We start from the raw sequence: 26,245 nt of genomic DNA, 5'->3' as shown, positions 1-26,245 counted from the left end.
CAGCAGGTGCACTCAGCCCTTCATGCAATTGAGGTCAATCACATTTTCTGTTGGGTAACAGTGAAATCTGTTATTCAGCGCCAAGAGGCCTACGGGTGAACGTGCGCTTTACAAATGCACCTTATGGTATTTGTTTTGTTCATATTACAATCTATGTTTCCATCAAACTTTAAAATGACTAAAATAGGGCTTAATTTGTGCTTTCCTTACTGCTGATATATGTTAAATGATTTGTACCATGCTGACTGTAAAAATGCTGTGACAGCTGTGGGGGGGAAGGTGTGGAACCGTAACAAGATTCAATCAATCAAGAAATTTGTAACGTACACTACTCACCCCTGAGGGTCTCAAGGCGCTGGGGGGGGGCGGGGTGCTGCTACGAGCCACGGGCCGTGGAGGGAGTTACGGTGGGGCGATGCTGTGCGCGCTACAAATTTCGTTTTATTATTTAAATTGTATACTTACCTGCAATTATCCATATGCCAGTTTTTAGGTCCCTCCACCCTGCTCCTCCCCCTCCCCGCCTCCCTGCCCCACCGTAACTCCCTCCACGGCCCGCGGCTGGCTGCTACTGATCAAACAGCCAGGTCTTGAGTAGCCTCCTGAAGGCCAGTAGGTCTTGGGTTGTTGTAGGTGGGTGGGGAGGGTGTTCCAGGTCTTGGCGGCGAGGTGGGAGAATGATCTGCCGCTGGTGGTAGCTCTTCGTATGCGGGGGACGGTGGCGAGGGCGAGGTCGGCAAAGCGGAGTTGGCGGTTCGGGGTGTAGAAGGTGAGTCGTCTGTTGAGGTATGCCGGTCCGGAGTTGTGGAGTGCTTTGTGTGCGTGGGTGAGGAGCTTGAAGGTGATCATCTTGTTGACCAGAAGCCAGTGCAGGTCTCTCAGATGGGGTGTGATGTGGCTGAGGCGAGGGATGTCGAGGATCAGGCATGCAGAGGTGTTCTGTAAGCGTCGTAGTCGTTTCAGAAGTTTGGCCGAGGCTCCAGCATAGAGGGCATTCCCGTAGTCCATTGCAAAAACAACAGTTGATGGACAGAATGCAGAACATTGTCATACATTCACCCCAGCACAGAGATCTGGGCCTAAATCCATCATTTATTTGCTCCCCATGCCATTCCAGTTTGAACCCAGCCATATGCAAATCAGTCCTGACCCTGTGCCCCTTGGGAACAGTCCAGCCGAACTGCCAAAGCCAAGTCCTCCCTGGACTGGAAACAAGCATCCTAAGAGCATTTTCAGGCTTTCAGCCCTCATCAGCTAGGATAGCTTGATTCCAGTGGCATGGCAGTCACACCAAAAGCTGGGTGTCATCGGCATAAGAGATGATGTTGAGGTCGTGCAGTTGGGCGACGTGAGTGAGTGGTGCCATGTAGACGTTGAACAATGTCGGGCTGAGGGATAAATCTTGGGGTACGCCGCAGATTATTTCGGTGGCATAAGGTCGGAAAGGGGGAGGCGGACGGCCTGGGTTCTGCCGGAGAGGAAGGAGGTGGTCCATTCCAGTGCCTTGTCTAGGATCCCTGCGTTGTGGAGGCGTGTGCGTAGGGTGCGGTGGCAGTGTTGAAGGCGGCTGATAGGTCCAGGAGGATGAGTGCCGTGGTTTCACCGTTGTCCAGCAGGGCCCTGATGTCACCGGTGGCGGCGATTAGGGGAGTTTCGGTGCTTTGGCTGCTGCGGAACCCGGACTGGGACGGGTCCAGGATGCTGTTCTCCTCGAGGTAGCGGGTCAGTTGTCTGTTGACGGGCTTCGCGATGACCTTCGCCGGGAACGGGAGCAGGGAGATTGGTCGGACGTTTTTGAGGTCCTTCGGATCAGCCTTGGGTTCTTTTAGTAAGGCGTTGATCTCGGCATGCTTCCAGCTCTCCGGGAAGGATGCTGTCTCAAAGGAAATATTGATGGCCTTGCATAGATGGGGTGCGATGGTGGTGCTGGCTTTGTAGAAGATGTGGTGTGGGCATGGGTCTGACGGAGATCCGGAGTGGATGGTGTTCATGATTTTGATGGTGTCGTCGTCATTTATGTTGGTCCAGGTGAGGAGGGGATTGGCCGTGAGGTTAGTGGTCTCGGTGGCTGTCGGGGCAGTCAGGGTGTTGAAGCGGTCATGGATGTCTGCGATCTTGCAATGGAAAGATTCAGTATGTAATCGTTGCACGCAACAGATGGCGGCGGAAGTGCCAAACATAGGCAGCGTCAATCACTATATGGTATGGTGAATTTATGGCCATACTTGCCCTTAGTAGACACACTTCAAAGGGCAAGTATGGAAATATATTCTCCATACCATGTAGTGATTGACTAAGATGACGAATTAGAAGGGATCTGTATCCTGAGGAAGGCCTTTGACCCTGTTGGGAAATTGAGTAGGCTGAAACATGTTGGTACAGCAGATAGGGTAATGGAGTCGTTGGTTCTCTCATATACCCTCTCAATATGTTTTTAATCCTGCCAAGTGGGACCCATCTATACTACTATAATAAAGGAAGAACTTTCAGCCTTTGAGGCGTGTAAACTCGGGAACAACACAGCCAATCCACACACCCGATACACCGTTGGAATCGTCAGGGTGTGTAGATGGTTATAGTCTATATATGGTTTTTTTTAAAAACGTTATTTAAAAAATTTACAGTAAAAAAAAGTAGTCCCTCCGAAGTAGCGCCGGCCGCGACGTGCGTGCTCACGTCAGGGGCGTGGGGAGGAGCGGCGTCCAGGAGCGCGACGAGGAGCGGCGGACATGACACGGGGAGGAGCGGTGACGTGAGGAGCAGCGGACAGGCCAGCGGCGGTGCGAGCAGCGGACAGGCTGGAGGAGCGGCGGCTGAGGTAAGGGAGCGGCGGACATGGCGTGGGGGAGGAGCGCTGACATGAGGAGCAGCGGACAGGCCAGCGGCGGTGCGAGCAGCGGACATGCGGGAGGAGCGGCGGCTGAGGTAAGGGGACCCTTGTCGGGGCAGAGGGGACCCATGTTGGGGCAGGCGGGGGTCGGGGCAGGCGAGGGTCGGGGCAGGCAGGGGACGGGCCGGGCGGGGGCCGGGCTGCTGGACAATGTCGGGGCCGGCGGGGGGTGGGCAAGCTTGTTGCTCCCGGACAACGTCGGGACGGGCTGCTAGTAATAAAATATAGGCGGGTACCCACTGAGACAGTTTTAATCCATTTAGTTTTTTGCACTTGGGATCCCTCTTTCGAAATAGCTCTTTTTCATAATTCTCTTTCAAAATAATATCGCTCCACCCTGAACGTTGGCTTGCACCAGGGTGTGTCAGCCCCCTATAACGAAGCATGCCGCTGTCTAGTGGGTGAGGGCAATTTTAAAAACCGCAAGGGTTTTCCCAAATTGCTTGTGTGTATTTCTTTGTTGTTAACTAACCTGGGTTGTCATGGTCAGGAGCTCAGCGGGCCAGTTCTCTTTCCTCTTTTCCCCTCCCTTGTTTAGTCTGATTTAGTCGTATGTATGTGTCCTTCTCATTTTGTGAGTAATAACAGCCCCAGCATGGCTTCCAGCTCGTCGGTCCGAGTTGAGAAGGCCAGCGGTTGGCTGTGATATGCAAACTGCCCACGTTCTACCATCAGCCCCAGCCTGGAATGGACATCTGCCCAGCATCCGACATGTTTGCCACATCTCCCTGTCCCATATTTGATTCATTTTATTCTTTGATGAAGGATCCAGTGCAAAACAGAACAGAATTAATATGCCACAAGAAGATTTGTATGTAAATGTCATTATTGTTGCAAGGACCACACAGCTTTTGCCTGATTGACACCCTAATCACATTATTGTGTATTAGCCCACAAATGGTTCACCAAGGAATTGAAAGAAATTAAATTGGCACTTCGCCAAAAAGAAAGGAAATGGAGAGTGGGCTATGACCCAGGGGACAGGATCCTCTATAAACAAGAACAGGTCGAATACAATAAAGCTATTAAAGCAGCAAAGGTTGTACACTTCTCTTCGAGAATCCTTACCTCTTCCAACAAATCGAAATAGAAAGAGATCTTTTCAATAGTGGATGAGCTATCCAACCCGGATAGACTGTCACTTAAACCCACTCCCTCTCCCGAGCTATGTGACAAATTGAACTCCTTCTTTTTGGATAAAATTACAGCCATTAAAGCTAGTATCATATGCCCCCCATCAACTAAGCCACCGAAGGACACTATCATGAACAACTCTATCATGGACATTTTTCCCTCAATTAGTGAGGAAACATTTTTTCTTTTACTGTCCAAAGTAAAATCTGGCTCTCCTCGGGACTGCTGCCCACCATATATATTGAGGGAGGTTTTTTCTTCCTCCCCTCAACCTGCTCTGTCTTTGCTCAATTCATCAATCTCTCAAGGATGTGTCCCCAGATCATTTAAGGACGCGATAGTGATTCCCTTGCTGAAAAAGATCGGGCCGACACTTCGGAACCCTCCAACTATCGCCTGATCTCTCAACTCCCTTACCTAGCCAAGGTATTAGAGGCACATGTGGCAAAGTGTATGTCCGATTTCATGGAACACACTGGACATCTGGACTCCCATCAGGCCGGTTTTTGACCGGGTCATTCTACAGAGGCAGTCATTCTGGCACTCCTGGACGAGCTCCGAAGGAAGGTTGATGCAAGCATCCCCCAAGCACTGGTCCTTTTAGATCTGTCTGCCGCGTTCGACACGGTGGACCATACCATCTTTGTGGACCGTGTCGGACAGGCAGGCTTTCAGGGCACTGCCCTGAAATGGATCACTTCCTTTTTGGAGGATCGTACGCAGGCAGTTCATTTATCCACCTTCACTGCCCCCAGGCTGAATACCACCTGCGGAGTCCCACAGGGATCCTCCCTGTCCCCACATCTATTCAACCTGTACCTCCTCCCCTTAATCAAAGCTCTAAAACAGAGGCAAGTATCCACATTTAACTATGCGGATGATCTGCAGCTGTCTTTTACTATTGATAACTCCACTAAGTCCATCACCGATTTCCAGGAAACTATGGTATTCATCCGTCACTGGATGGACCATAACCAGTTGAAACTAAACCCCGGGAAAACGGAGGTGTTATTGATAGGAGATAGCTGCATTCACTGGGGCCCCCACTATTGGCCCACAGAACTTGGTCCTCTGCCCAAACCGGCCTCTGCTGTAAAAAGTTTAGGGGTTAACATCGATCGCGATCTTTCGCTAAACACCAATCAATCAATCAATCATGCCATTTGTATAGCGCACTACTCACCCGGGAGGGTCTCAAGGTGCTTGGGGGGAGGGGTATGCTACTGCTCGAACAGCCAGGTCTTGAGTTGTTTCCTGAAGGCGAGATGGTCCTGGGTCAGCCGAAGGTGGATGGGGAGGGAGTTCCAAGTCTTGGCAGCCAGGTAAGAGAAGGATCTTCCTCCGGCGGTGGCTCTTCGGATGCGTGGTACGGCTGCGAGGGCGAGGCTGGTGGACCGTAGCTGGCGGGTGGGCGTGTAGAAGGTCAGGCGGTCGTTGAGGTACTTGGGGCCCAGGTCGTGGAGAGACTTGTGTGCGTGGGTGAGGAGCCAGAACGTGATCCTCTTGTCGACGGGGAGCCAGTGCAGGTTCCTCAGGTGGCTGGAGATGTGGCTGCGTCGGGGCACATCCAGGATGAGTCGGGCGGAGGCGTTCTGGATGCGCTAGAGTCTTTTCTGTAGCTTGGCTGTGGTTCCGGCGTAGAGGGCGTTTCCGTAGTCCAGTCGGCTGGTGACGAGTGCCTGGGTGACAGTCTTCCTGGTCTCGGTCGGGATCCAGCGGAAGATCTTGCGAAGCATACGCATGGTGTTGAAGCACGATGAGGAACGGCGTTGACTTGTCTGGTCATCAAGAGGGAGGGGTCCAGGATGAAGCCCAGGTTGCGTGCGTGGTCGGTTGGCTTGGGTGCGGTGCCCAGGGCTGGGGGCCACCAGGAGTCGTCCCAGGCGGAGGGGAGGGCGAAGATCCCAGGATGAGGACTTCCGTCTTGTCCGAGTTCAGTTTCAGGCGGCTGTCCTTCATCCACTCGGCGACGTCTTTCATCCCTTCGTGTAGGCAGGTTCTGGCGGTGTCGGGGTCTCTGGTGAGGGAGAGGATCAGCTGGGTGTCATCGGCGTAAGAGATGATGTTGAGGTTGTGCTGGCGTGCGATGGCTGCGAGATGTTGAAGAGGGTGGGGCTGAGTGAAGATCCTTGCGGGACGCCGCAGATGACTTCGGTGGCCTCGGAGCGAAACGGGGGGAGGCGGACTCTTTGTGTTCTTCCGGCGAGGAACGAGATGATCCACTCCAGTGCCTTCTCTTGGATACCGATGTTGCTGAGGCGCTAGACTAGGGTGCGGTGGCAGACCGTGTCGAACGCAGCGGAGAGGTCCAGGAGGATGAGGGCCACTGTTTCCCCCTTGTCGAGCAGGGTCCAGATGTCGTCGGTGGCTGCGATGATGGCGGTCTCGGTGCTGTGGTTGGCTCTGAAGCCGGACTGCGAGGGGTCGAGGGATCCGTTCGTCTCGAGGAAGGCGGTCAGCTGTCTGTTGACGATCTTCTCGATGACTTTAGCAGGAAAAGGGAGGAGCGAGATGGGGCGGAAGTTTTTGAGATCGGTGGGGTCCGCTGTTGGTTTCTTCAGGAGGGCGCTGATCTCGGCGTGCTTCCAGCTCTCCGGGAAGGTGGCGGTGTTGAAGGAGGCGTTGATGATGTTCCGGAGTTGGGGTGCGATGGTGGAGTCGGCCTTGTTGAAGACGTGGTGTGGGCAGGGGTCGGTCGGTGATCCGGAGTGGATGGTGTTCATCGTGCGGGCTGTGTCTTCGGTGGTCACCGTGGTCCAGGTGCGAAGGGTGGCGGTGGGGGGCGTTGGTTCGACGGTTGGGTGCGTGGGTGGGGCGCCGAAGCTGTTGTGGATGTCGGCGATCTTGCGGTGGAAGAACGAGGCGAGGGAGTCGCAGAGGTCTTGTGACGGAGTGATGTCGTTGGTGCCGGTGCTGGGGTTGGAGAACTCCTTGACGATAGTGAAGAGCTCTTTGCTGTCGTGGGCGTTGTTGTCCAGTCGTTCCTTCAGGGATTTCTTCTTGGTGGTGCGGATGAGCTGGTGGTATTTGCGGGTAGCGTGTTTGAGGGCGTCATGTTGTCGGTGGTCCGGTCGAGGAGCCAGGCTTTCTCGAGGGTGCAGCAGGTCTTCTTGGAGTCCTTGAGTTTGTCGGTGAACCAGGAGGCCTTCTTGCTTCTCGGTCTGCTGGGAGGGTTCTTCAGTGGTGCGAGGTCGTCGGCGCAGGCAGTCAGCCACTGTGTGAAGTTGCGGGCTGCTTCGTTGGGGTCCGTTGTGTTGGCGGGTGGGCTCTGGCTGAGGGAGGTGGTGAGCTGGTCTGCGGTGATCTTGCTCCAATTCCTGTGAGGTACCTGTTGCGGGTGGTGGTGGGTCGTGGATCTTTTGAAGCTGAAGTGGACGCAGCTGTGGTCGGTCCAGTGGAGTCCGGTGGCGTGGCTGAAGGTGATGTACTTGCTGGAACCCAAGTGGGTTCAGTGGTATCGAAGTGTTTCTTCCAGTTATGTAAGATTCAGAAGATCCACCATCTGCTCACCCAGGCAGCACTGATCCAGGTTGTGATAGGACTTGTCCTGTCTCACCTGGACTATGCTAATTCCATCTACCTGGGTCTTCCCCTGTATCAGATAAAGAGGCTCCAGCTGGTACAGAACCAGGCCGCGAGATTGATCTACCAACTACCCAAATGGCAATCGGCCAAACCCCTACTAAAACAACTACATTGGCTCCCATTGTTTCAACGGTCAACCTTCAAAACTGCCTGCTTAACATTTAAGTCCCTGAACTGCTACAGTCCCATTTTCATCAACGATCTGATAATTAGGCACATCCCCATTCGTGATCTCCGTTCCAAACATCAAAACCTGTTGGTGAGCGCCAGGTTTAAGAAAAAGCGATATGGTGGCCGTCGCTTTGGATTCCTGGCGCCACAACTTTGGAACATGTTGCCATTTGAGATCCGTTCCTGCTCTTCAGCTACTTCAGTTCAGAAGACAACTTAAGACTTGGCTGTTTACACAGGCACATGAATGAACTAAAGTGAATTAGTCTCCGTCCACACCCTACTCTGACCAGCGCCATGGAACCTTGGTCTACGTGCGCTTTACAAATGGGTTAAATGAAAATAGAAATAGAAATAGCTAATGTGTTAAGTGGAAAGATAAAGGATGAACTGAATAAACTCATGTGAGGAAGAAACAAAGCTCTACTCATGCTTACAACCCTTTAACTTTCCCCTTTTATGGAATAAATGCTCAGACCAAGAGGGATAATTTAAGGTAACAACTTTATCACCCATCAATAGATTTTGTTCATTGAAATCCACTCCCTGCACACCAGATTACCGCCCGGGTTGATCCCCTTCCTGTTGATGGCAGATACCATAACCAACTCTCACTCTGACTGAGCAGCTTGGAGGACCCAGGCTGATTACACGTAAATGTAATACTGAGGATATAACACAGATACTCAGGCTGTATCGGCCGTCACTTTGAAGGGGATCAGCCGAGGCGGGCAGGGTTCACAGATCTGCTGTAGTTTGGGGCTTGGCCACACCCTGTGTTCCCAAGATTGCGTCACTGAGCAGTGGTACCGCAGAAGATACGTTGAGAGTCACAGGGGGATATGCCGGTGTTAGGGACAGATGCCGAGCTTGAGACGGGGAGCATGGAACATCAGACACGCACTATTCGAAATATTACACACTAATCTCACAGCCCCCTGGGTCTTTCTGGAATTTGCTTTTCCATGCGGATTAGGAGCTAACACAGCGGTTCTTCTCACCATGTAAAGTTACAAGCTTGAAGACATATCTTTGCACCCTGGGGAAGTGGAGAATTGAGGATTTGCCTCAACGGTGGTCTGTAGGCACACTCACCTCTGACACCAGGAGCTCTGTGCAGAAGTCCAGGATGGGCATGATCTGGAGGAAGCTGGCGGCTTCCAGGACCTCGTGAAGGTTGTCCATGCTGAGCGCCAGCTTGGCCGTGTAAATGAAGTCGATGATGTCCCGCAGGCCGGATCCGCTCACGCCCAGGAGCCGGATGGACTGCTGGTGCTCCTCCTTCATGCCTCCTAGGGAATGGGATAGCAAAGAGATTTCCATCAGAAACTGAGGGTGGGTTCAATAATTTACTGTATGTATGTGAAGGAGGGTTGAGTAATGACAAGAGGCAGACCACAACCTATTCCTTCCATGAATGTGTACATATAGAGTACAAATTATGGCTCTGTTCGCGTGCAATAGATGATAACATGGAAATGATAAGAATGCCCATCAATGTCCAAGCCATTTGTGACATGTACAATGAATAAATATAAAATATAAACACCAACCCAGGAGCCAGTCTGAGTTTTGAGATAAGGTTATTGCAAGGTGACTGCACACTTTGAAACTGTAAGGAGAATCCTAATTATTACATAGTTTCCTATTGCTTGTTTTTCAAACCCATTTTATGAGACAGTCTCATATTTGTCCTGTGTACCTCTATAATATATACTAGAGAAATATGTTCCTTCCTGTTGGTTGCACCCTAGTGTCTGCATAACATTTCCTTGCAATAGCTCATCCATGCACAGTTCTAGCCTTTTCACTGTCTCAGTCAAGTAATCAATTCTTATGTTGTCTTCTTTGGGTATCTCCAGTCACAGTAGATATGCTACAGTGTTGGCTGACTAATGCTATAAATGGGTTCAAGGTTTCTGTATACACAAGGGGACCCGAAAGAAGCTGAGGACCACGGGTATTAATATTACTTCAAAAGACAAAGGTCCTAAGCAATTGTTTAGCAATAGAAAAAAAAAAGAAATATAGACCGTGTTAGGTTACTATATAATACCAATGTCCAGCTGGACATGGAGTTTTATTCATATTATATTCAAGAGATGAAATCAAAAATGCACAAACAAAAAACTTTATAGTAGGGCACAGTCCTGTACCTTACAGCAAAGGGGAAGTGCGGGGAAATAGATTAACAAACATGGTTTACACAAACAAAAATTACAGGCAAAGACTAAGCGTTGTGGCCACTTGTATTCAGTGACAAAGATACATCAAGTATAGCCAGAAATAATGGTCACAAAGGTTAGACACAATGGTTACTTGTGGCACTATTAGAGAAAGTCGACGTTTCGATCCCTTGCTCAAAAATAAATTGGGATCATCAGGACTAGAAAATAACATTTGCCTGGTGTATTTAATTACGGCTAGGGGCCACGGTCCATAACGGGCACGTGCCTATGTGGGTGAGGATTAGAGCAGCAGCCCGTCTGTGCAGGAAAGATTCCGACCGCTCATTGGTCTGAGAAGGCAGCGTGTGGACCCTAGCCATCGCACTGTATAGTGAAGAGCACATCGCTGCTGGACTTCGCCATGAGCACACCGTTGCACTGATACCATCACCACCGTAATCTAGCTGATCCTCCCTCTCAAACCCTCGACCATGAGGTATTCACTTGGCTGCCCTCCCAGGGACCCCAACGACTGGCTGGTCTCCCCTGGCTAGGGGCCACACGCTCAGTCTTTGCCTGTAATTGTTGTTTGTGTAAACTATGTTTGTTAATCTATTTCCCCGCACTTCCCCTTTGCTGTAAGGTACAGGACTGTGCCCTACTATAAAGTTTTTTGTTCGTGCATCTTTGATTTCATCTCTTGAACATAATATGAATAAAACTCCATGTCCGGCTGGACATTGGAATTATATAGTAACCTAACACGGTCTATATTTCATTTCTTTTCTATTGCTAAACAATTGCTTAGGACCTTTGTCTTTTGAAGTAATAAATGGGTTCAAATCAGGTTTGTGGTAGAGTAGGAAAGCTAATGTGGACCATGTTTTCAAACTGATTTATTCACTCATGAAAGTTTCCCCAAAGAGTTAGCTTCAGATAATCAGGCACAATGAATTCACTTTGTGGAAAGTGCATCTTATTTTATGGCAGAGTTAATTTTGTGAGTGAAGATTTGCTTTATACCACTCTCATGTGATTAGGTTGAAAGAATGTACAAACAGTGCGACTGTAGAATGTATGTAGTGAGTTCCTGCCTATAGACAACATGATTTAATCTGTTGTTAGCATGTTGTTTTCATACCGGAGCACCCCACATTTCACAACTGATACATCTCTTTTCAATTCATAAGAAAAAAATTGACAAGTTCAAAATAGTTGTCAATGAGGATCAAAGGATCGGTTGACTGGTATACAAATACGTCAGTCTTAATTGTAGAAGTTAAGGTGAATGCTGCTGGTAGTTAAGTATGTTCCTAGCAGCATTTTAATGCCAGGAGAGGTGTAATGTTGAAACGTCATGTCTGGAGAGGTTGGGTGTGTGAACTGCGCATGATGTCAAGTGCAATCTGTGTTCTCAAGGTTCTTCCTGCTGGCACTTTCTCCCTGAGTTTCTTGCTGCTAGTGCTAGTATTTGTCAAGTGGTAACAGAACAACCTTGTGTTCCCAGAACTATAGAGCTGCTAACCATTCACAAGGAAAGAATGACCAAGCGCAGCAGCGCGTCACCTGTAAACATGGCCTTGAAGTAGTCGCTGGCCGAGGCCATCATGGCCCTGTGAACAGGGAACGAGCCCTCGCCATCTCCTGGGACCAACGTGACGTCACACAGCAGCCCCTCTGCACGCAGCTGGTTAAAGTCCTGCAAAGAAATGATTGAAGGTCAATAGACTGGAATCCACCTCATATGAGCACACAAACCACATAGTAACTTGTCTCCTTCAGGTGTTTAAACAATAGTTTCTATTTTCATCAAACTTGTAGCAATCGCTGTAAAACCAAAGGTTGCGTTAGCTCAACTATTATTTGAACCCATGCCTGATAGGTTACACACTGATCGGAATCTGCAAGACTTCACCTAAGCCACCTTCCAAAAGTACTTCATAAAATTTTACAAACTGTGTGACTTTCAGGGTGGGTTTAGTCTTCAGAGTTTCTGCCCAAAGTCACTAGGATCCATCAGCCAGAAGGTTGGCGTGGACGCCATGCTAGACACTGGTGGTCTGGCCCCTGGAGAAGCACCCAGTGTTCCTGAGACTCTGATCCGTGAGCCACTATCCCAGAGTTAAAAGAGGTAAATGCTGATAAGACTGACATACTGTTTACTCCTCAGAGCAGAGAGGGCTAGAGGCTCTTCTTCAGGAGTCCAGGCCTCAGCTGCTGGCGGGTGAGGATCGCGCTCCGGCCCCCGTCTCACAACACGAAACTGAGGAGGTCCTTGTAGGACCAAGGCCTTCATCCCACAGGTCTTCAGAGAACCAAAGGACCCATCCCAGCAGCTCAGGACTGTATGGGCCACGCTAGCCGAAGCCTCCGCTGGACACGCCGACATGTCTAAGACCTGGATGTGTTGACCTCCATTCCTCAAATGTATGGTACGTTTTGATGATTTTTATTCCTAACTACATTTACTTGCCCTAGATCGTACCTCCATCTTTTTTTGGATAGACACATTTTTCCTCCGGAAGAGGAAGGACGAGTGGTCGGCCGTATAAAGAACGCATCACCCCGTCAAGACTGAGGCGGCACAATTCTAGTTGGTACGCCGTATCAGCCCAACCGCCTGTCAGCCAGACATTTATTACTATCAGGTGGGACGCCCAGTAGTATCGAAAGATCTCCACTGCCCGATGACTCCATCATATACTGGCCAGCGACATTTCGACTGTGCGATGTGGGGGGGTTCGTTCCTCCATTTTATTAGTATTTAGTCGAGTCTTTCTTTTTATTTATTTATGTTTGTTTTTGTTTGACCTTGAGCTCTTTACTGACTCAGTCTTGCTGTTTCCCTCCTCCCCAGGCTCAGGCTGCAAGGTTGCTCTGCTACATCCATCAAAAGAGATACAGAGGCCTCTTCAGGGGTCCTTGGACCAACTCTGCCCTTGAAGAGATGGATGGAGGGAGCTTCAGAGACTCAGCCAAAGCCAACAAGCAATTCCAAAGCGTCGCCTGTGCCAGCGAAGTTTATATATATCTCAGATCCCATTTGGAATATTTTGCTTTTTTAATGGCAGGAATGATTTTAAAAATGAAATGCAGATTTCCTGAAACCCCTTTGTTACATTGAAAATAAAATAATGTTTGTTATAATAAAAAAACAGAAATTCTGCTCAAGGAATGTTTCAGCTTTGATGCAAAACAAACCATCCAGTGAAATTCACAGAATAGTTTAATGATCAACACAGCCTTAACTCCCCCAGGGCGTGGCTTATGACTTCACACATGAGCGGGTGCACACAGAGTTTTTGATTTGATCATTACTTCCAGTCCCTAAAGAGTCATCCATGTGAGGTCCTGAAGCGTAAGCCCCAAACCTCAACTGCCACGCCCTTCACCTCACATCATCACCCCTACCTGTGGGCCCAGCCTCACCTCACCTGAAGGCCAGCAAGCCTACTCCACCAGATCTGCTTGCCCAGTCCCACCACTACGATGGGCCTTTACCGCCACCGGCTCGAGAGTGAGCCAGAAGCCCCTTTTAGGAGGTTGGATCCTGCGTAGACTCGAGGTCTTATCAATCAAAATATCAAGAGGGGATTGTCTTTGGTGAAGGAAGCACAACATGGGACAGTGATGGACAAAAGACTTCTTTATGGCCGTACTTTGTAGCGGACGGGCGAAGCAAGACGGCGGTCCTTTAAAAAATAAATCATGTTTTTTCTGAGGACGATGAGGCGCTGTCTGGTGAGGTGGACTCACCTCAAGAGTGAGGATTAGAAGAAAAAGGCCATCAGGCAGTAATGTTTCTATTCCTCTCTTAAAATTCCAGTGGACCAGTAACAAAAGGTTTATATGGGATACAGTTGCTGACATACAGAGGTTTGTACTTGTGCAGAGGGGCTAAAGAGAGCAGTCAGGTTCATTGCAGTTGCCCCATCAGTGGCTATTGGTGTGCACTGGCATCTTTGGGTTTAGGGGGTCTTTTTATTTTGCCAATATATTTTTGTTGATTTTTGCACGCGGCACATATAGGCTAATGTCCACACCCCTGCATATCCAACCTGCAGTCACTAGAAAATATGCAACTGGTCCACTGGAACTTCCACCAAGATAGAGATGTCTTACCATCTTACTATCTCTTTATCTCATATCTCTAGGTAAAAGTTTTTGTTTTAAATTTAAATTCCAATTTAGGGAAGGACCAAAGGCACACCTCTTTGAAAAGCGCTACATCACTATGCATTAACAATCCCCTTCTGCTCCCTGCTTCCCCTCCTGTTAGATTTTTGACAGCCGCACACTTGCCGGGAATTTCTCATCTGTGCAGCAGAACAGACGTCGAAGAGATAACACTTCAGCAGCGAAAACCACATGGATTAATGGCGTCAGCGCCTTCGGATCGGCGCCTTATTTCCAATCAATCAATCAAATGACTCTTGATAAAGCACTCAGCATCTTCGACAGAAGCGCCCCGGCGCTCTAGCGGACAGTATAGCCGAGTCGAAAGGAGGGGACAGAGTTCGATATCCAGGGCCTCATTTATGAGGCCGTCCGTCACTTTTACGCCGCCGGTGCGTCACTTTTTATGACGCACCAGTGGCGTAAAAAATGCGCCTTGTTGCGCCACATTTACAAAGTGACGCATCTAGGTAGATACGTCACTATGTAAACCCCTGCACTACATTATACCTGCGCCAGGTATAATGTATGCAAGAAAGGGTCGTAGGAGCGGCGCAGCGAAATCTATAAGATTTCACTGCGTCACTTCTAGGACACAAATGCGTCAATTTCTTGCCCCATGTGAAAAGACACATTACTGGAGTTGCGTCACTTTTGCGCCATACAGATACGTCAGAAATACTGTAACTCGTTGCAACATGATGCGTCATACTGTAAAAATAACGCATCAATCATGTCATAGTGAAAAGTGACGCATCGCTGCTTTCACGCAGTGATGCGTCACTTCTCATAAATGAGGCCCCAAGAGTTTAGGAATAAGCAGAAGCCGACTATTATTGGATCGAAGTGCTCTTGTTCCGCCTACGGCCATACCACCCTGAAACCACCTGATCGCGTCTCGTTCGAGTGTACGGCAACAGTCTAACCATCAACTTACATGGGGCCTTACCGTAATAAGCTCTGAAAGCCAACGCCAGAGCTTTGAACTTGATGCGCTGTTCCACCGAGAGCCAACGCAAAGGTCTCAAATGAGGAGACATGTGATGACGCCGCGCGACTCCCCATAATTCGTCTTGCCGCTGTATTTTGAATTAGCTGGAGTCTGCGTATCACATACGCAGGGAGGTCAAGATAGAGGTTGTTTGAGTAGTGCAGGCGGGACGTGATCAAAAAGTGAACTACCGCCTTCCTATTCTCTGCAGGAGCCAGATCAAGAAACTTCTTTAAACTTTTGACTTTCAGAAAACTGGCTGATGAAATCTGTCCAATTTGTGCCACAAAGGATAAGGTGGAATCAAAGATGTTTCCCAACTTTCTACCAGGCAATGTGGGCATGGGCATGGGGGTAGTGTTCAGTTCAGCAGACTACCAAAGGGAAGATGGTGAGGCGCCATTTTAGCTGAAAACCAGAACCTCCATTTTATCCAAGTTAAGTTTCAAACATTTTGCATCCATCCAAAGTGCAACTCCTCTAAGACATTCTTTAAAATTGGAAAAGGCGGCTTCGGTGTTATACTGGAAAGAGAAAAGCACTTGGGTGTCATCAGCGTAAGACACAACCTTCACCCCTCAAGACTCAATAAGATTTGCCGAGGGGGGAAAGTACAGGTTGAACAGAAGTGGGCTCAGAGCAGAGCCCTGTGACGCCCCACATACCAAAGGTTTAGGGGAGGTAAAGTGCGGGTGTAGATACCTTTTGGCATCTGCCCTCCAGGAAGGACTTGACCCATTGAAGAGCTTTGCATTGAATGCCAGGATTGCTAAGTCTGCTCAACAAAACAGCAAGCGACACAGTGTCGAACGCTGCCGACAGATCAAAGAGCGGTACAAAAGGGGGTACCGACAGATCAAAGAGCAGCGCCAAGACAGGTGTGCTCCTGCTCAGATTATCCCTGACAAATTCAGCAACCTCCAAAAGGGCTGTCTCCGTACTAACGCCTGTCCGAAAGCCAGAGTACGAATAATGGAGAATCTAATTGGCCTCCAGAAAAGTGGACAATTTTTGATTGGCCACTTTTTCCAAAATTATATAGGCCCATAATTGCTCACCAAGCCGGTGTCGGCTGTAGACTTTTTTTAGCAAGGGCAGGAGAGACGCCTCTTTCCAACATGCAGGATAAATTCCCAACATTAGGGAGGCATTCCAAGTTTCAGTGAGTGGAGGACTGAAGTGCGGAGCAAAAAGTCCAAAAATATGAGGGTGGTAGACATCCTCCGGAGTGCCGGGCTAACGGTTTAGTAACTCATTCGGGGAGTGGTCTACCGGGATAGGGGCAAATGCACGGAAGATCGGCTCGGGACATTCCGTATTCTCCGCAACAACAGAGCTGATGGCTACAGTCTCCGACGGAGCTTTAGAAAGGAAGAGAATTGATCTCCCTTGGTGAGAAGTGATCTCCCTTGGTGAGAATTGATCTCCCTTGGTGAGAAGTGATCTCCCTTGGTGAGAAGTGATCTCCCTTGGTGAGAAGTGATCTCCCTTGGTGAGAATTGATCTCCCTTGGTGAGAATTGATCTCCCTTGGTGAGAAGTGATCTCCCTTGGTGAGAATTGATCTCCCTTGGTGAGAATTGATCTCCCTTGGTGAGAAGTGATCTCCCTTGGTGAGAATTGATCTCCCTTGGTGAGAAGTGATCTCCCTTGGTGAGAAGTGATCTCCCTTGGTGAGAAGTGATCTCCCTTGGTGAGAATTGATCTCCCTTGGTGAGAAGTGATCTCCCTTGGTGAGAATTGATCTCCCTTGGTGAGCAGTGATCTCCCTTGGTGAGCAGTGATCTCCCTTGGTGAGCAGTGATCTCCCTTGGTGAGAATGGATTTACCTTGGTGAGAAGTGATCTTCTCACCAAAGGAGAATGATATTCTTTCCAGAAAGGTCAGGTGATGGAGTGAGAGCCGTTTTAGTCCCATCCGGGGATCAAAAGGAATTTACAAACTTAAACACTTCCTTAATTTGCTGCCCTCTTAATGTGATCTGAAAAATAATCTTTTATAGCAATGAGATTCTTAGCATTAGAGTCAAATGCTATCCTCCATTTGCGTTCTAGTTTCTTGCACCGACTTTTCCCCGTTCTAAGGCGTGGGGAAAACCAAGGTGCCGACGGCCTCAGCCTTTTTGCCTCGTACTTTTTTAAGGGAGCAAGGCGGATGGGTTAATGAATTAAAAATGCAACTATCGAACAACAGGACGTCGGATTCAACTACTGCTTGTAAGATCAATGGAGTAGAATTAACTGACTGACCCAGAGCCTACTCTGTCACATCCTGCCACTTACTTTTCATCGCCTGAGTCGGAATACTCCTAGGCTGTGCACAAGTGCCAAAAAACACAAATGAAATCCTAAAATTGATCAGTGCAGATCTGTTCTGGATCATTAACCTGCAGGCTGGGGACATTAGTAAATATTAGAATATTTGCATGTTGAGCCCTCCTTTGTAGACACTGGAGTGCTCGGGCCTCTAATGGCCGGTAGAAGCCCCGAACATGAACATTCCAATGTTTTTCTGTTGCTGTGGACATGGGCCTCACAGACCCCGAAGGGATTTGAACCCCCTCAAGCTCTATGAAGTCTATATGTTTCTAATTAGCACATTCTGCCCTCTAGGGACGGAATGTTCTAATAGCCTTAAAGGCCTCTGCAGCGGGCTATAGAGGTTTTAAAGGCCCGCTCCCTTGCTAAAAGCCCTTGTATTTGACTCAGGCCTTTAATGCTGGAGAGGGCCTTTAATGGCTGGTAGTGCCCGCCATAAGGCTATATTAAATCTAGCATATGGCCCGCCCGATGAGTAGGGGTCTGGACCAATTGCACTAGATTAAAACCTGCCAAAGTTTGAAGGGACTGTGCAGCTAAAATGGAAGAAACCGCTAGGAAGGCAGTTGGGGGGTCGATATAACAGCATTCCAGAAAAAGAGAAGGAGGGGTGAGTTTAAAACTAAAAACGCAAGCCCTCAATGTTTCTTTATTGACTAAGGGGAGTGGAAGATGCTTCAAATGCATCTTTGAAGATAACTGACACCCCACCACTCCTTATTCCCGCATCCATTTGCTGCCAAAATGCGATAACCAGGCGGCAGAGCAAAGACTAGGTCAGGGCTAGAGCTGTGTCTCAGCCAAGTTTCCTTCAAAGGCAACACAATCCCTAGAATTATTGTCTACAGCCCATTCGTGAAGATGCAGAGTCTATTCTTTACGCCTGCCCAGACCCTGCGTAGTTTACAGCACGTGTCAAGCAGTAAAGGACCGGAGAAGGCATGGCCATCTTCAGCAGAGACGCTTCTAACTGCATGCTGTGCAGAAATCAAGGCTTCCCTGTCTCCTTGTATACTTTGTTTCCTTCCCACTCGTTTCCCTGGTTGTTCCACTCTGCCTGTTTACCGTTTTGTTTTGTGGGTTCGTGTAGCAGTTGTATTCTGTTGTCATCTTCCTCAGGAATATATATGATGTTACAATGCAAACAATTACAACACATGCTTTTACAACGCACTTTTACATTGCAACTACCATTGCAATGCATGATTTTACAACGCATGCCATTACATCGCATTTTTTAAAACTACCATTACAACACATTCCAGTACAACGCATACCATAACAACGCATTATACTTTTAGGGCAACAGTAGGATAAGTGTTGGATAGTGTAGGGGTAAAAATTACTATTCCCATCTACCCCAAAACCCATACCCACCCTACAACTAAAGAATCTCTATTACTTACCTTCTAATGCATTTTTATGGCATGCGTTGTAATGGCATGCGTTGTAGTGACATGCGTTGTAATGCATGTGTTGTAATGCATGCGTTGTAATGGCATGCGTTGTAGTGACATGCGTTGTAATGCATGTGTTGTAATGGCATGCGTTGTAATGGCATGTGTTGTAGTGACATGCATTGTAATGCATATGTTGTAATGGTATGCGATATAAAGGCAGTTGTGTTGTAACAGCTGCGTTGTAAAAGCAGTGCGATGTAACGACTGCGTTGTAATGGATGTTTCCCCTTCCTCAGTCACCCCATTCATGTTGTGCTGTACTTGGCGCTGTTCCTTAGCACAACATTCATCCTTGCATCCGTTTTGGACCAGAGGGTGCATCTTGCGCTAGGGAAGCAGCCCTAAATGCCGGCAGTAAATTGGGGAAGAAACATCCTATCCCAACAGCACATTTAGCGAGCCCTCAGCGGCTGCACACTTTTCGTGTTTTGTTATATTTGTTATATTGTTGTTATATTTAGTGCTATTTCTTAGTGCCTAATGCGTCCTCACGTTCATTTTGGGCACAGTGGGACATTTTTGTGCTTAGAAATAGCAATAAACGCAGAATTACTCTTCTTGCGTAATTCAAGTGTAAACTCTGGGAATTCTTAAGAAATTCTGCGTGATTACGCTACACAGAATTACTCGAATTTTGCCCACTTCTCTTTGAAAGTACCCCTACACCCTCTCCATTTATGCATCGAGGGTGGGGAACAACATCCCTTTTCCCCTCAGGGCTGCATTAACCCCGCTCCAGATTGAGAGCTGAACTCACACCTCATTAACAAAACTACATCACAGAGCAGTAACAGTTCATGTCCCCTCAGCTGAGCTTGAAGCACTGGTGGACTCAGGACCGGACTGGGAACCGAAACCAGCCCTGGCAGACTGCTCGGCCGGTCCCCGGGTTCGGGAGGGCTGGGGGGGACTGAGGGTTGCCGCTGAGCTGTTTGCTAGGCTTGGTTTTAGCTGATTTTGTTACAAGGGGGCCGATACTGCCAAACCCTGGTAAGAAAAACTGCCCCCCAGGGGTCCAAAACTGGTCCCCAACCCTGGCAGCCCACCGGGGAAATGCCCGGTGCCCACTACAGCCAGTCTGGCCCTGGGTGGACGGTATTCTTGGGTCTGTATCCCGTACACACACTTGGGTCTGTATCCCGTACACACACTGGGGTCTGTTTCCTGTACACGCACTGTGCCCACCTCTGCCACCTCAAGAAATTGCAATAAGACTAAGATCTGCTCAGGGCGCCGAGCTCGAGATCTCTTTTACTTCTTTTGTCGACCTCAGAAGGTTGAAAGGCTGAGTGGACCTGCTGGGATTTGAACCTGTGACCATGAGGCCAAACATAGTACCCTACTGGGGAAGAATTAGTCCACGTGGCCACCAGACCCGGCTTTCCTTGCCCACTTGGCATCAGTTTACTCAGGTGACACATATGTGCCCTGTGTGTGTTGCCATATCGATTCCTGGGCCTTGTCTGATTAATCCCCTTTTGGGTGTGCACACAAACAGCATGCCGCTGCCCCGCTGGGCAGGTTGGAGCTGTGTAGCTGCCCTTAAACTGCCCTGAGTCTGTCTGCCCCAAACCTGGACTCTACACCACACCATCCAGATGGACTCCTGCCTCTTTCAGCTGCCTCGTTCCTCTTGTCTCCTCCCTTTGAGTGTCCACCTCTCACCTTTTCATCCATCGCACCTACAGGCGCTGCCCCCAGACACTAAGGGCCCGATTCACTGAACTAACTTAAGACAAAATCCTAAACTTACTACCATTTCGGTATTCACGGAAGACACTTACTCATTTTGGTATTCACAGAAGGCACTTACTCATTTTGGTATTCACAGAAGGCTCTTACTCATTTTGGTATTCACAGAAGGCTCTTACTCATTTCGGTATTCACAGAAGGCACTTACTCATTTTGGAATTCACAGAGGGCACTTACTCATTTTGGTATTCACAGAAGGCACTTACTCATTTCAGTATTCACAGAAGGCACTTACTCATTTTGGTATTCACAGAAGGCACTTACTCATTTTGGAATTCACAGAGGGCACTTACTCATTTTGGTATTCACAGAAGGCACTTACTCATTTCGGTATTCACAGAAGGCACTTACTCATTTCAGTATTCACAGAAGTTAGGAGTCCTAACTTTAGGACTCTTAAATGCCTTCTGTGAATACCGAAAGTCTTAAAGTTAGAATTCTCAGTTTAGGAGTCCTAAAGTTAGGAGTCCTAACTTTACTACTCCTAAACTGAGAAAAATCCTAACTTTAAGACTTTTGATATTCACAGAGGCATTTAGGAGTCCTAAAGTTAGGAGTCCTAACTTCTGTGAATACCAAGATGGTAGTAAGTTTAGGATTTTGTCTTAAGTTCGTTCTGTGATTTGGGCCCTATAAGAGCATCTCTCGGGTCCCTCACACAGAGCACCAAAACTCTTGACACCTCGAATCGGAACCAACACGACACTCCCCTACGGTATAGCATGCAGCACCTCTGAAAGTGTGCTTCAGTGCCCACGACAGGGCTTGAGGCGCTATATAGACAGTACAATACAAGACCAGAATCCATTGCCTTTTCATTCATCGGCACATTCACAGCCACAGACTCACTACAAGAAGGGTATGTCCATGCTCACAGCGCTTCGAAACCACTTAAGCTATTGATACAGTACATGGTCAGGTGTGTAGGTGCTCTAGCAGACTTACCTCGAGGATGGCAGAGGGGTGCTGGGAGCAGCTGAAGATCCGGGTCTCGCCTTCAGCCAGGAAGGACGCGGGGGGCCCCTGGCAGGCGGCCGCCATGGTGTCTGCTTCACCCCGAGATGGAGACGCTTCTCTGGCCCCTATAGGATGGAAGGGGATAGACAGAGGCGAGTCAGGGCTGAAAGCATTGAGAAGGGGTGCAGCAGTCAGCCATCTTGTGACTGGCACAAAATGGCGACCATGGGTGCCCGACCGAGGGTTCTGTAAACACACAGGCAACCTTTGAGTAATAACCTGAAATCTGTCACCCTGAGAACCTGCTGTCAAGTGGCCCCCAGCCCCCTCCTCGCCCGACACGGACACCAGCAGGACATGTCGCTTAGACTATCATGGGGGGGGGGGGAACCAACGCCAACTAACCTAGACTTCAATATCCGAGTTGACTCCCATTCAAGGATAGTTGGTGACCGGACTATGCTAATCACCTTTTTCTTGTTTTCTCCCCCTCCGTTGCACTGTTACTTATTTTTCATGCTGTATTCTTTATCTTTGGTGTGCTTACATAGGGCCATATGTAGGTAAATGGCATTTACCGAATCGTAAATATCAAATTTTACCGATTCGGTATTTACAAAATCGGTAAATGCCATGTAGGTAATTATTCTGTAACAATTACCGAATCGGTAATCGGTATTTGCCATTGATTCCTATGGGCCTTGAAGCCCATAGGATTCAATAGCAAATACCGATTCGGTAATTACCGAATCGGTAAAATTACCGATTTTACAAGGGGGACAGGGTGTCACTTTGACACCCTGTTGCACCCCTGTTTCTGGCTTTTATGCCATGTGACACACAGACATGCCCTTAGGGCATGTCTGTGTGTCACATGGCACAGGTGTACATGCACAGATGTGCATGTACACAGGAATTTGTTATTTACCATGCAATAATATTTCATGGTAAATAACGAATTCCTAAGGGCCTGTGGCACTGTTTCCAGTGCCACCTACATGCCATATTACCGATTCTGTAAATTTACCGATTCAGTAATTTACAGATTTGGTAAATTTACCGATTCTGTAAATATACAGAATCGGTAATATTTTGGCCACCTACATCTGAAACTCAAAATACCGGTCGGTAACGGCCGAAATCGGCCGTTACCGACCGGTATTTGGCCACCTACATATGGCCCTTACTGTCAGCCTACTATGTAATGTAATGTCCTTCTGTTTTTCACAGTGTGTATGTGAAGCGCTCTGATACCTACGGGTCTAGCTAGCGCTATATAAAACTTTTAAAATAAATAAAATGAAATAAAAATAAATATTAAAGCATGTGCATTGAGTCTGTCAAAATTTGTGAAAAGCACTTCTGCCATCGGTGTCTGGCACTTTCATTAGCGTCACAGTACTGTGTCGTATTGTAATTGCATATATAACCCAGAGACGTCGTGTCCCACAGTGTCAAGGAAAGAGTTAAAGGTTTGTTACTGGGCGTACAAAGTGGCCCAACCACAGGGGAACCATTCAATAGGAAAGCTCTCTGTAGCCTTCTTGGCAACTAAAGAGCAGTATATACTAGAACCGATAATCAATGACATCACGCCGGCTGCCGCAAGGAAGCTCTATTTACAATTTAGGGGAATTGCCGATGCGCGCTTTTACGAATAAATGGGCGGCCTACAATCATTGGGATGCCCGGCCTGCAATGGCGCAGAAGAATCTGAATACCACGTGTTTTTTTCCTGCATTGGCTATAAGAAAGCAAGAAAATTGTATCTATGAACTGTATAAGCACGATAATGCAATCTGTTGTCTTGGAATTGATTGCAATATAGATTTCCGTAGGTTATATTATGTATCTACTATACAATGTCATACAATGACTGTATATTTTTTATCTGTTTTATTGCAAATGAAATGTAAGCTATTGTTCAAATGCTTTTATGGTCAAATTGACTGAAATAAAGTTTTATAAATTAAAGTAAGGAAAAAGCACATATATGGCGCTTACTGCATCAGACGCGGCTTTGAAGTGCTTCACGGATGCTACTCCTGAACCCAAAATGAGCTGTTCATTCAGTTGTTATTGTTAATAGGATCCGTCGTGTGCTCTCAAGGAAGCCTTCCAATGCACTTACGCCAGTTTCTTTGTTGTTGATTAAGGGTCGTATTTATCAAGCAGTTGCGTCGCTCTTACACCGCGCAATTGGACGGTGCAACTACATCCTGAGTTTCTTGAGAAGTCTAGAGTAACGCAACGCAGCGCGAAACGCTGACTTGCTTTACTCTGCCGCAGCGAGGCGTTCCATGGGTGAAGTTTGGGTGTTCCAACGCAACTACCATAGATTTTGACGTTTCCCAGATTAACCATTGCAGGTCGACCTGCGAAGGCGTTAAAATGGTACGCATCCCCTGGGGAGGTGTAAAGAAGAGAAATATCTTTATTTCTCTTTGTTTTCTCCTCTTTCCATGTGTGTTGCATTCTGCAATGCACATTGAAAGAGGAATGTGCCTCAGGGGATTGTTTTTGTGCAGGAAGGTGCCCCTTTCAGCACAAAAACAAATCTAATTACAATGCGTGGTGCAAGGGTGCCTGGGCTGGTGCTGGGCAGCACATGGTGCACCCGCAGGGAAAAGACAGGAACGCGCCGTGTAAAGTTAAATACGGCGCGTTCCTGCCCTTTTACTATCACACAGTGCAGCTGCGTGATTTTTCGATAAATGTGCCCCTCAATTAGCAGGAGATGTGTAATGAATAGTGCATGGTGGGGTAGGTGAGCTAAAGCTGATTGGTTGGTGGGCTGAATAGACAGACTACAGGAGGCTCGGCATTGATAGATTGCAGGGATATGGTTGCTAAGCGGGAAGTTCTGATCTATGGAATAACGTTTAGGCAGCGGCGGCTCTTCCTGTGAGGGGGAGGAGCATCACCCCACCACTCTGAAGCAGTGACAGGAAGGAAACATAAAATGATAACTCCAGGTTATTATCATTTTTGTTCTCCTGCTGTGGCAGGTTTGCGTGGGTGGGGCGGGGCTGCTCTGATGACGGAGGAGCAGGGGCAGGAGTGGTTTGCCCACTCCAAGTGTGCATGAATGTTTGGCCAGCCGTCTCGGGCCGCTGAAACAGTCATGCGCACTTTGCATGCTCTCCACGCAGGCTGCATTACAGCCAGGGTGGAGAACATGCCGCGGCCCATTCCCTGGCTGAGTGCTGAACCACAACGCTCAGACCAATTACAAGGATGCATTGCAGCGTTGTAATTGGCTCAGGGGAGCCTGGGTGCTTCCTGTTCTGGTCCCAGGGGAGAGACGTGATGGAGACCGAACTATAGAGTCTGAACATCATGTACCGGAAACATCCATAGCAAAGGAGTACGGAGCTCATGATATGAGAGGAGGGGAGAGGGGGCAGGAGAGGGTGTTTCTCATTCCTAAAGCCCAGCCAAGACCCCAGGCAGTGTCACACGGGGCAGAGGGAGGAAGGGACAGCCTTGGTTTCATTCTTCGCCAGGGAGGGGCCATGCTAAAGAGGGAGTGAAGTGGGGGGTCAAGAGAAGTTTTGAAAGTCTTTCTCCACTGCAGGGCGTTACGTCATCGGACCCAAGCGGGTCTGTTGACTCATATTAACTGGTGTCTCCCTTTTCTATCTGTCCTGATGATGGCCCTTTTTAAATTATTACACCGCAGGGTCGAAACGTCAACAAAAACACTCTTATGCGGACTGATTTTAAAATGCGATTGTGTCGTGGGCCTCTTGTTTTGCGAGTGACGTTTGTAACAACGTACTGTCGCAATCAGTCACATGCATATAGTCTGTACATAACACACACGCACCACTTCGAAACTTTATTCACTTTTACCGCACTGACAAATTATAGGAGCACCTGATTTTTTGTTTATTATCATTTTAGAAAAATGCCAAATGAAATAACACTGAAAAGATAAAGTATGAATGCTGTACCATTTTTGGCATATCATTTAAATATATGAATGCACTTATCACAGAGTCAAAATAAGATCTGTTTAACTCCCTCTATATCACTATTACTGTGGAAGTCCCTTGGGGACCACCTTTTTAGGTCTCACCTAGGCAACATTTGCGCTGTCTGATCGAGTCATGCTGTACTCAGGATATGGGCATAAAGCTGCACCCACATTCCCCCCATCTTTTTAATTGGCTCCTGTCCCTGTCCTTTGTACATGGTGGCTTGTCATTGGTCAACAGGCTTAGTAGTCCCTCAATAGTGCCACCTTGTCTTTTCTTGTAACCTTCCATGAGGACACCCCCTGTTTCATATGTTGTTACTCCCTAGGTTTTAATTACAGCCTCAAGGCACTATTTTCTGAAAAGGCTTCAAGTTGGACACACGCTTGGTCAGAGCACTATTTTCTTAAAGTGCTTCAGGCAGGACACATGCTTGGTCCTAAGCAAGGCTGCCAGGGGTTACTTTACTCACTAGCACATCTCACGTTTGTATGAGACCTTCTATAAATGTCCCTTCATCAGCGCCACAAAGAGTTCAACCTAATCCGGAATTAATATAATAAATATTTTGTCACATTTCAAAGCTACTAATTGTATATATGGAGATAGCTATTTGAATGTACTTGTGGTACTGTCTTGCATGCATGCAATGCATTATGGGTAG

General features: G+C 48.1%; 1 protein-coding gene across 1 annotated transcript in view; it reads right to left on the bottom strand.

Annotated features, from left to right (window-relative positions):
- The window catches only part of LOC144772214 (kelch-like protein 13), a 51,898-nt gene extending 30,177 nt beyond the window's left edge, over positions 1–21,721 (bottom strand). The window contains exons 1-3 of the mRNA XM_078656361.1: positions 21,590–21,721; positions 11,515–11,647; positions 8,876–9,072 (exon numbers count right to left, since the gene is read on the bottom strand). Of these exons, the coding sequence (XP_078512487.1) occupies positions 8,876–9,072; positions 11,515–11,647; positions 21,590–21,685 (426 nt within the window). The 5' untranslated portion in view covers positions 21,686–21,721. The remainder of the gene's footprint in view (positions 1–8,875; positions 9,073–11,514; positions 11,648–21,589) is intronic.
- Between the last annotated feature and the right edge of the window lie 4,524 nt (positions 21,722–26,245).

This window comes from Lissotriton helveticus, chromosome 8 (genome assembly GCF_964261635.1).
Source record: "Lissotriton helveticus chromosome 8, aLisHel1.1, whole genome shotgun sequence".
In the NCBI taxonomy this organism is placed as follows: domain Eukaryota; kingdom Metazoa; phylum Chordata; class Amphibia; order Caudata; family Salamandridae; genus Lissotriton; species Lissotriton helveticus.
This window is presented reverse-complemented; position numbering and strand designations above follow the sequence as displayed.